The sequence below is a fragment of the Ichthyophthirius multifiliis genome (assembly GCF_000220395.1).
Source record: "Ichthyophthirius multifiliis unplaced genomic scaffold scaff_1120509251186, whole genome shotgun sequence".
NCBI classification, from domain to species: Eukaryota; Ciliophora; class Oligohymenophorea; order Hymenostomatida; genus Ichthyophthirius; species Ichthyophthirius multifiliis.
This window is the reverse complement of record NW_004086121.1, coordinates 59,598-71,340: the sequence shown is the minus strand read 5'-3', so window position 1 is coordinate 71,340 and position 11,743 is coordinate 59,598. Positions and strand designations below refer to the sequence as shown.

General features: G+C 15.9%; 1 protein-coding gene across 1 annotated transcript, besides 15 other annotated features; it reads left to right on the top strand. All coding sequences in view use genetic code 6, as the record gives it.

Annotated features, from left to right (window-relative positions):
• Window positions 1-333: 333 nt before the first annotated feature.
• Window positions 334-393: a microsatellite.
• Window positions 347-396: a microsatellite.
• Window positions 394-456: a microsatellite.
• Window positions 426-467: a microsatellite.
• A 24-nt stretch (window positions 468-491) lies between these two features.
• Window positions 492-549: a microsatellite.
• A 47-nt stretch (window positions 550-596) lies between these two features.
• Window positions 597-679: a microsatellite.
• Window positions 598-678: a microsatellite.
• A 2,338-nt stretch (window positions 680-3,017) lies between the features above and the next one.
• Window positions 3,018-3,056: a microsatellite.
• Window positions 3,057-4,666: 1,610 nt separating this feature from the next.
• Window positions 4,667-4,724: a microsatellite.
• Window positions 4,725-5,467: 743 nt separating this feature from the next.
• Window positions 5,468-5,503: a microsatellite.
• Window positions 5,504-8,156: 2,653 nt separating this feature from the next.
• Window positions 8,157-8,201: a microsatellite.
• Window positions 8,202-8,239: 38 nt separating this feature from the next.
• Window positions 8,240-8,276: a microsatellite.
• A 13-nt stretch (window positions 8,277-8,289) lies between these two features.
• Window positions 8,290-10,942, top strand: IMG5_156430 (hypothetical protein; the record flags this gene model as incomplete). Its single annotated transcript, XM_004030589.1, has 10 exons — window positions 8,290-8,504; window positions 8,552-8,654; window positions 8,719-8,813; window positions 8,857-8,943; window positions 8,998-9,186; window positions 9,241-9,746; window positions 9,790-9,974; window positions 10,036-10,508; window positions 10,561-10,796; window positions 10,852-10,942. Coding segments are annotated over 10 exons (2,178 nt in total), but the record flags the coding sequence as incomplete, so codon positions are not given.
• Window positions 9,194-9,239: a microsatellite.
• Window positions 9,214-9,238: a microsatellite.
• Window positions 10,512-10,540: a microsatellite.
• Window positions 10,943-11,743: the final 801 nt, after the last annotated feature.

Here is an 11,743-nt window from a genome sequence, read left to right as displayed (position 1 = left end):
CATTTTTATATTATTATTAAGAACAATTAAATTAAAAAAATTAAAATTTATATAAATATAAAAAATAAATATTATTAACAATTTAAATATATATATCAAAATAATGTTTCAACTAATTATAATTTTTTTTAAAAAATAATAAAGATTAAATATGAATTATAATAATTTGATAAAATTTAAATTAAATAAAAATGTATAATAAAATTGATTTTATAAATAAAAATAAATATATTAAAAATTAAATTATAAATGAAATAAAAATAAATCTAATATTTTATAAATATTTAAAAGTAATATCTAAAAAATATATGTAAAAAAAAATTATTAAAATTTAATTTAAATAACATAGTATTGTAATAAAAAAATTTTAATAATATTAGTATTGTAATAAAATTATTTATTTATATTATTTATATATTTATTTATTTATTCATTTTTTCTTTTTTTATTATTTATATTTTTTTTATAAATTATATATTTACTTTTTTATATTTTAATATTAATTTTATAAGTATTATTTTTTTTAATTTAATTTTTGTATATATTAATCATTATAAATATATTTTTATTATTATTATTATAAAATTTCACATAAAAATTATTATATATTTATTATTTTTATAATTTTTTAAATTTTATTTTTTTAAATTAATTTATATTATTATTTTTTATTATTATAATAATATAATTTACTAATTTTAATAATTATAATATATTTATAAGTAATTATATGTTTTTTTTTTTGTTCAAAAGCGCTTATATATTAAAAACAAGCAAATTTTCTTTTATTATTGTATAAATTAAAAATATCTTTTACTGTATATCCTCTATAAACATATTTATAATCTTTATTTAAAAATTTCTAATTATTCTTTTTACTCTTATTTTATTTTTATTCTTATAATGTATGTATTCTACCGAACTTTGTAATTTTACGTTGTCTTTTTTTATCAAAAAAAAATAATGAGTTTTTTTTTATATTTTATAATATAAATTTTCTTTATAATTCGTTTATCTTAATTTATTTTTAATATACAGAAGCAAATTTGTTTTTTCTGTATTTCTAATTTTAATATTTACTTAATTTTGCTTTTAATTATTTTTATTTTCGAATATTCTTCTCATTTTTTAATCAATATTTTAAAATTAAGAATAATATGATTTATTTTTATTTTCATATTTTAAATTAAATTTTACTTTTATTTTGGCAATGTCAAAATAGCATTAAAAATGTTTTAATTTATAATAAGTTTATGAATTTCATCTTATTTTTTACTTATTTAAAATTTAAATGAATTTCAGTATTCAGTATTTTTTTTCCGTCTAAATGAATAGTTAAGGCTTATTTTAAAATTTATAATTTTTACTGTTATAAAATATAAGAAATAAAAAGTTTCTTTTATTCTAAGGTAAAAGAATTATATAAAATAAATAATTTCCTTTAAATAATTCAAATTAATTAAGATTTTTTATTTTAGATATTCGAACTAATATTTTTAAAAGTTAATCAAATTAAAAAAAGAAAATTTCTTCATAATCCTATAAGTTAGGTTTCGAATTTTCAAAAGATACCTTAAAAAGCTTTGATAATAAATTAAATTTATTTAATATTTTCAAATAGATATTCTTTTTCATCATAAATAATTAAAAATACTTAGCTTAAAATGCTATAGTTTTATTGATTTTCTGTTAAAAGTTTAACTTAAATTATGCTTGAAGCTGCCAAAAACATAATGATTGCAAATAAATAATTACATATATTTAATATATTTAAATACAATGATGATCTTTTTCAAATGTAATTTTGGATTAAATAATGGTTTTTTTTTAAAATTAAATTAAATTAACCTTTTTTTTTATTCATAAACATTTTGAAAATTACAAGTATTTTTATCTTCTGTAAAAATATTTTTTATAATAAATAATTTTTCCTTATATTTGAATCAATTTAATATTAAAATTTAATCTCAGTTCATTTTATATGCATTTCTAATTAATTTAATATATGATACTAGTTCATTTAATATTTGTTTATATTTTTTTAATTTATTTAAAGAATCAGTTAAATGTTTAAATATCACCTTTTTTTTTATGGCTGGATGATATAATAGGAAAAAAAAAAATAAGTTAAAAAAGATATTAATATGAAATTTATTATAATAAAATTAATAAAATATAAATGCATTTTAAATATGAAACTAAAAACAATTATAATATTTAAAGACATTAAGAAAAAAAAATACAAATAATTGTTAAAATTAAACATAAAAAACTAAAAAAAAAATCATTTACATAAACTATTAGCATATTCAATTGCTGTCATTAATTTTTATTAATCGAATCCAGTAAAGCTGTGTTACTTAATTACTTAACCTTTGTGATATAAATAGACAGCAGGTATTCCTGAAACACTATGTTATTAGGCTAATGGTTTAATCTCTTATTTATCACAATTTAATTTTGCAATTGCCCATCCTTTACTTTCAGAAATTATGCTATGGAAAAGTTCACCCATTTTTCTGCATGGAGGACACCAGTCAGCATAAAAATCTACAAAGACAGGGTTTTCAGCTTAAAGAACTTTTTAATTAAAATCTTATTAGTTTTAAATTTCGATTATTGACATTTTTTTAAATTTTATTTTATTAATTTTTTATATAATTTAATTTATGATTTATTCGCAAAATAAAAATAAGATATATTTGCCCTTTTTATAAATAATTTTAGATAATTTTTTAGCAATATATAAATATAGAGTTTTAAAATTATAATTAATTAATTGATTTATAGATTATAAATTAAAATAAATATTAATAAATATAATTAATTTAATTAATTTAAAAAATAAATTAATAATAATTTCCAAATACTAAATAATTATAAATAAGAATGTTGGAGATTTTCGAGGAAGTGCAAGTTAGGGCAAGACAGGGTAAGACAGGATAAGGAATGTAAGATAGGCATATTGCCTATTATTTTTTATATAAAATAAATAAATAAAATAATACATATTATTTTAAAAAAACATGAATAAAAAAACAAAAATAAATAAAACAGCTATTTCTAAGTATAAATATTTTTTATAAATAATATTTTTTTTTAATTTGTTAATTATATAAGATTAAGGATCATAAATAACTATAAATATTTAAATTAAAGTTATTTTGGAATATTAATGTTATTATTTTTGTATTATTAGATATTTAAATATTTTAGTTTAGTCAAATCATAAAAAGTATTGTAAACATAATTTATTTTACATAACATGTATATACAATAATTATCGCATATATTTCTTTTATATCTATGCATTATATCAACACTTATATTTTTAAATGTATTAATAATGGATTATGTATTTAATTTATTATGAGAAACTATAAAATATAATAAATCAAATTTTATATAATGCAAAGAGAATAAACTTTTTTTTAAAAAAAAAATATAAATAGAATAATCTAGTAATTCTCCTTATCTTAACCCGATTAAAAATATATGATCAATTATGGAAAATAAATTGAAAAATTTAAATGCTAAAATATGCAAAAATACTTCTCAAAATTAAATTAAAAAGAACATAATCAGTTGAAAATCATAAGGCGATATTTGCAATTATTCTATAAAACAATAATAATTTGTTATGTTATTTATATTTCTATTTAAAAACTCAATCTTCATATTATAAAATATTATTCAAATCTCTATATTTATCTTTTATATATTATAGACCACCGCTTATACAGATATATTAAATTATAGAATACATATTATACTATTTATTTTGTTCTGATTAATTAAATAATAAATATTAAAATACATTTGAATTTACATATTCTGTATTAGTTGATTTTTTTTTCTGTATAATATTTTTTTTTAAATTAATCAATGAATAAAAAGACTATTAATAGATTTTTAAATTTAACTTATTTTTCTTGTATTATAAAATTACATTAAGATATTTACTATTATGGTAGTTTTTAAATCAAAAAATGCTAATCAATAAATTTTTTTATTTTTTGTTGATTACCTTTTTTAAAAAATACAGAAAAAATAATAATAAAATATAATAGTTAATCATCTTTCATTATATTTTAATACATTACTCAAATTCCACAAAATATTCATTAACTTGTAATAAAGAATCAATATTATCTATTAAAATAAATTTATTATTTAATTTCTAAAAATATCATTAATATCAAAATTTATTATTTAATTTAAATTATGAAAAAAAGTTACATTTTGCTAATTGATTTACATACTTTTTAGAATTTATCAATTATGAAAAATAATGTGAATAAATTATTGCTTATTCATGCCTTTTTTATTTATTTTGCTATTTTGTAAAAAACTAAACTAAAAAAAAAGATTGTTTATCTTTTTATTTTTTATAATTAATTTTAAATAAATATTTAAAAAAAATAAATAAAGAAATAATATATAAATATAAATATATTTATAAAATTAAAAAAAAGCATATTTATAATTTATTAATAATATATTTTGTAAATCTAATTTATCAAGCTATTTTATAATGATTATAATATTATAAAGTTTATATTTTAAGTATTCTTTATAATTAGCTTATAACTTATTTTTTTCATAAAAATATATTGTATAAATATTATTATAATTATATATAATTCTAGATTTAATAAATAAATAAATATATATATATATATATATATATATTATTATAAATATATATATATATATATATATATTTATTTTTTATGCTCTAGTATACATCTTTTTGTAACTTATTTAGTCATATAACGTAACATTAACCAATTAAGCACTTTTTTCTATATGCTACATAAAATTAAGTAACTTATCACGTTTTTGGGATGACACAAGAATTCAGGATGATTTTTCCCAAAAACACTACTTACTTTTTTGTGTTTTTTTTTTAATAAATTATTTGTAAAAATAATAAAATATTATCAAAATATTTCATTATAATTTGAAATAATATTATTTCATATTTACTTTATTATTAGACTTTTTCATTAATTTATTTTTCTTTACTACATCTTTTATAATAATAATTGAAATCTAAAAATTTTTTTTATCTAAAATTATGAAAATTATAAAAAAAAAGCATTTATGTTTATAATAAATTTTATATAATATAATAGATACAAATAATTGTACAATCTAATTTAGAAAATATAAAAATAATGAAATTTAAAAATTTAAAGTTTATTAATATTTAAAATAATTAATAAATCTTATTTTTTTGTATTTAATATTTATACTAATTTATTTTTTTATTTTAATATACAATTATTTATATTTTACTTAAAAATGAAAGTACTTAATAAAATAATTTTCTTTTACACATAAAATAATTTAAACTATAAATGTATAAAAGTAACTTCTTTATTTAAACAAGAATTAATTTAAAATTAAATTAAAACGAAAATCATTATAAAAAATTAAAAATTTAATTACATTGAAATTACAAAAAATATAATAATTAATAATATATATAATTAAAATAAAAATAAATATTTTTTTGGGAATGTTATTTTTATAACTAAAATTTTAAAAGAATCTTATATCATAATTTAAATTTAGTATTTAAATAAATATTTAGCTACATTGAATAAGATATCTAAATAATTTTTTTATATTATCAATTATGAATATTTTTTTTATTTTTTTTATATTTGCTTTTATACTAATAAAATTAATTATAATTTTATATTTTTACGCTAAGTTCTATTCCATATTTTTTATTTCCTGAGCAACTTAATCATTTTTGTTGTTGTTTTTTTTATTAATTTTATTTTCCGATTATTTTTTTAATAAATAAGTTATTTTTTTGTAGTTTAAAGTACTCAAGTATAAGTAAAAACTCCAAATAAAAGTGTTTTATTGAAAAAATTTGCAAACATGTGTTGTGATTTGATTTACAAAATATTTTTTGCGAAAAATGATTTTTCAGAAATTTTAAAATTGAGTTCAAAATTAGATTCTATATGGACTAATTTAGATTTATTTATCTTCTGAAAATATTTATTAATAATTGAGGTTGTGGGCATTTTTCCTAATCAATTTAATAATACAGTTGAAAGAATCATATGAAGTAACATAAAATGGCTAAATAGATTTAAAAAGGAAAGTTTTGAAGATAAACATGATATTTTATCATTAAGTTATTTTAGTTGATATAAATTAACATGGACTATCTTATATAATAGCTGCTACAGCTAAAAACTTGTTTTTCCTTTGCATAAAGCTTAAGCGGAATTTATTTAGCTCGAAAATAAAGTAAATTTGTGTATTAAAGAAAATAGTTTTGATAAATTAACATGATGTGAATTTTATTTTTGAAGATTTGACTAATATGGTAAAAATGGAAGTGGTAACAATTTTTTTTTTTTGTAAGAAAGAACTTTTGATTTATATTTGTGTAAAAAAAAAGGTAGTTGTGTAATTAATATAATATTCAGAAAATAATTGTATTGTTGATAAAAGAATTACAGAAAGACTTTAATTCGAAACAAATGAATTTTTTAAATAATTAAAATTTAATAAATAAATTCTTGCAACTAACTATAAAGCTTGTGGTTGTAGATATGAGATAGGATATTTTTTTTTGCTTTTAATTTAACAAAACTTGTAATAAAAAGGATAGGTATTGGCTGAAAAGTATACTAAATGGTCTAAATTTAGAATTTTCGTATTATGAAGTAATTTTAAGTTAAAGTAAGTGGAACTGTTTGCGATTTTGATGACGATTGAAAAATATTTATTTATATTCTATATTATTAAGAAGATAAAGTTGAAATAAGGACTTTTTATAATTTTGTTTTTATATTTTTTTTATAATTTTTTAAATAAATAATTATTTTATTTGTTTTTTATAAATGATTATATTTTCTTAGTAATATAATATTTTAAAATTATATAGTAAAAAAACTAAAAATATTTAGTAGTTTTAATGAAAAATTAAGAATTAGTAAATGAAAACTTAACAAGTGAATAAAAAATTAAAAATAGCATATTTTTTAATAAAAACAAGTATAATACCAGCAAGAATTAATAAGGTCAGAAATAAAATAAAAATTTTAAATTTAATTTTTTTAATAAGTTTAAATGAAAATTAATTATAATAAAATGATTCAGAAAATAACAATAAAGAATAAAAAAATTATAATTAAAATATTTAAAATACAATAATAATAAACTTATAAAGTATATTTATAAAAATTACTATATTTTTTTATATAAAAAAGATAATTGTTATTAATAATAATAATATAAAACTATATCAATATTGTAATTGATTGAAGAAACAAATGTTGAATAATAACATTTATAAAAACAATAAAGTTAAGAAATATAAAAATTAAATGAAATATTAATTTAAAAAACTGAAAAAAATTAGCAAATGGAAAAACAATATAATAAAGAATTTAATTTAGATGATAATATTTATCCTTAAAATGGAAATTATAATAATATTGAACCTTGCTCAGTTTAATAAACAAAAGCAAATAGATTTTAATAAAATAATATTGAAAAACCTAATAATATTTAATAAATAACTTATTCACCAAAATAATAATTCTCCAACATTTCTTAGACTTTTTTGAAATAGAATAATATTCCGAATTCTAAGAATAATAAAAAAGACTAAAAATAAAATTAGAAAATAATACTTTTAGATAAAAATAATTAATAGACTTTAGAAACATTAGAAAAAAAATAAAAAAATCAGTTTTAAAGCTAAAATTCTACACCAAAAAATTAAAAAATATAAAATAGTATAAACTTTAAGTAAAATAAAATTTTATATATTTTTAAAAAAAGAAATTAATTGTTTAAAAAATAACTCTTTGAAAAAGTTTAATAGTCCTAATTAACAATATAAAAATAAATTTTCTTTTGATAGAAATTTTATTTAAAAAAGAATAAGTATTCCAAATTTAACATTATAAAAATCTATTACTGGAAAACTTTCTTAAAGTCCTCAGAATAATAAAATAAACTCATTATAATTTAAATAGTAGAAAATTTAATAGAATCAAATAAATCAATCTAAAAATGTATTTAATTGCGTATTAGATTCAAAATATTAATTGATTTATCAAAAGTTTGTAGAAATGAATAAAGAAACTAATAATAATAATAAATATTTATTTAAAATATGAATAAAATTAAAAGTTATATGATTAAAATAAAAATGTTATTTTGTTTTTAGTTTAAAAAATATATTTTTATTCATAATTTTTTTAATTTATATTTTTTAAGTTATATATTTTTAAATTTTTTAAAAAATGACTGAATCATAAATAACTAAAAAAACATTTAAAAAAGAACTTCATAAATAATTATTTTTTTTCATAAATCCAATAAATACCTTTTTAGGGCATTCTTTAGTAGAATGTTTAAGAAACGATCATTAAAATGATATAAATCCCCATATGTTTACAGGAGCTTTATCAGAAAAAGAAAGCAATTAAGTGCCAAGAGGCGTTTGGAAAACAATTAATGTATTATTAAATTTCACAATGATTTTTTTAATAAATAAAATAAAAAGAACAAAGTAATTTAAAACCTGATAAAAGTATTATTGGATGTTGACATTATAATTTATGATTTAAATAATTGCGATTTAGATGAAGCTTAATTAGTTATTTAAAGTAGAATGCTTTAAATATATTAAATTATAAAAATCTTTTATAATATATATTTTATTTTTATTAGCTTTAAAAATGGGTGAATTTAAAGAATAGAAAACATTGATATTTATTTCTTCTGTGGTTACATGGTCAAAAACATCTATAAAAGAGAAAATTTTAGTAAATTCTTATATATAAGTATTTAAAAAAATTAAAAAAAAAGAAAGAAAATTAGTTGGCAGAATTAAAAACATAAGAAAGTGATATTGAATTAGGAAGTTAAATAGAAGAAGATGAATAATTAAGCAAAGTTAATTTTATTTATAATTATAAATAAATATATTATGTAAACTATAAAAAATAGAAAATATATACAAAATACAATGAAAATGAATATTTATAAAGAAAATCTCATCCTAAATATGAAAGAATGAAATAATTGGAAACTTTATGTTTATCTATAAACAATTTGAAACCAAATTTAAGATCTTATGTAATTTGCTCTGGTATTTAATATGGAAATGGAGAAGATGTATTTTATGAATTATTTAAAGTAAGATAAAAATAATAATAAAAAAATAAAAATTAAAAAAAATTAAAAAAAAAGGAAGCTTGGCTTTAAAATACGTAAGAATTAACAGTCTATGGAAACGGAAAAAACAGAATTCCAACAATTCATATAAAAGATTTAGCAAATTTTGTTTCCAAAACAATCGAAATAACTCCTAATTAGAATTATATTTTGGCTTTGGACAAAAGCAAAAGTACTTAATTATCTATAGTAGAAGCTATTAGTCGAAAAATAGGTACTGGAAAGGTTAGACATATAGATTTAGCTAGTGCTTGTTTGGATAAAGATAATTTTTTTGTTTTAAATTTAGATTTAAGACTTAAAGGTTCAAAACTTTTTGACTTTTAAGAAATTTAGGATGATGAACAAGGAGTTGAAAATATTTAATAATACTAATAATAGTTTATTTGGCATTGTAGAAATGGAATTGAAGATAATATGGAAACTCTTAATAAAGAATTTAATTAATATAGAGGATTAAAGTCAAATAAAATAGTAATTTTTGGACCTCCATGCAGTGGAAAAACTTTTATTGGAAAAAAGTGAATTTTTTATTTATTTTTTATTTTATTTTGATTTTTTTAGATTGGCATAATAATATAATATTCCTTACATATAAATACAAGAATTAATCGAATAAATATAAAATTAAGATAATCTTGATTTGGGTGTAAAAGTAAAGAATTATTTAATTTAAAAAAGAGAAGAGTTAACCCGAATTGCTTTAACTTAATTTGAAGCTGATAAAAAGAAAAAAAGAATTAAAAAAGGTTTCTTTTATTTAAAAAAAATATTTAATTTTTATTTTTGAAAAAAAATTAAAAAAAATAGGCGATCCAGAACCGGTTTTTGATCCTTAAACAATAGACGTAAGATTAAATGAAGAGCTTCTTTTTGAAGTATATAAATATAGACTAAGTTAAGTTGATTGTATTAATAAAGGATATGTATTAGATGCGTTTCCGAAAACAAATATTTAGGCATAAAATATATTTCAAAATAAATAATAATAGCATGAAGAATTATTATATCCTTTATGTTAGTTACCTGATTCATTTATTATTTTGGAAGCTAATGATGAATTTTTAAAAGAAAAAGCGAAAAGTTTATCTTAGGAAGTTATTAAAAATACTCATTGGAATGATGAAGGAATGAATAGAAGACTAAGAGTTTATAAACAAATTATAGATAACGAAAATCTAAGCATAGTTAGTTTTTTTTAAGAAAATTAAGTGGATGTTTTGAAAATTAATATTTAAAATAATGAAAATATTTTTTAAAATATTTAGTAATTTATTGAAAGAGTTTTTTTATTTTTATTTTTATTTTTATTTTTTTATAATTTTTTTATAAAAGAATGGAAGTTTTAATTCTTTTGGATTAGATAAAAAATAATCTTAAAGCAGTTTAAAAAATAATAGATTATCAATTTAAGAAGAATATTTGTAAAAAAAATCGATTTTGGAAGAAAAAATCAAACTTTAAAAGGAAGAAGAAATTCAAAAAAACCTTCAAAAAGAAACCTTTCTTAAAATCGAAAAATTAAAAAATTAAGAAAGAGAAAGATTAGCAGAGAGATCTTAGGCTTTAAGGTATTTTATTTCTTTTTCTTCTAAATTTCATTAATTAAATTAAAATAAATAAAAGGTAATATTTAGCTGATAATATTGTGCCTTATTTAACTGAAGGGTTAATTTAAGTTTGCCAAACAAATCCTGATAATCCGATTGAAGCTTTAGTAAAAGAAAAAAAAAAATATCTAATTTATTTATTTAAACTTAAAGGCAAACTATTTATACAAAACAAGCTAAGAAATTTCGGATAAAATAATAATAAATTGAAAAAAAAAAAAATATTAATAGTTTTTGTTAAAATATACATATATTTTATTTATATTTTTTAAAAAAATGTTTATCTTATATCTAATAGTATTTTTATAAATATTACTACCAAATACCAAAACATAAGAAATAATATTGACAAAAAATCCAAAAAAAGAAGTAAAAGTATCATTTGGGTCATGCAATAAATTAACAGAAGATGAATAGTCAAAAATCTTTGAAAAAATTCACGAACTAGATTCAGATGTTTATATATGGTTGGGCGATGCTGCATATATTGACAATCGTTATTTCTTTCATCTTTGGCAACCTGAAAAGGATGTTTAAATTATGTAAAAAAAATTTAATTAATCAAAACAAGATAAATATTACTAAAAATTACTTTATGGCTAAAATAAACCTTAAAAAATAATCGGAGTTTGGGATGACCATGACTTTAATAATAATAACGGAGGATTAGATTTTTAAGGAAAAAAAATAATTTAATAACTTTATTTAGACTTTATTGATGAGCCATAAGATTCTCCGAGAAGAAAAAGTAATTTAGGGATACACACTTCATATTATTTAGGGGATGATAAAAGAATAAAAATAATATTATTAGGTTACAAAAATAAATAAATATAGATATTTTAATAATATAAAAAAAGATGTTAGGTATCAAAGAACGCCAGAAGATATTTTAGGTGAAGCCTAAT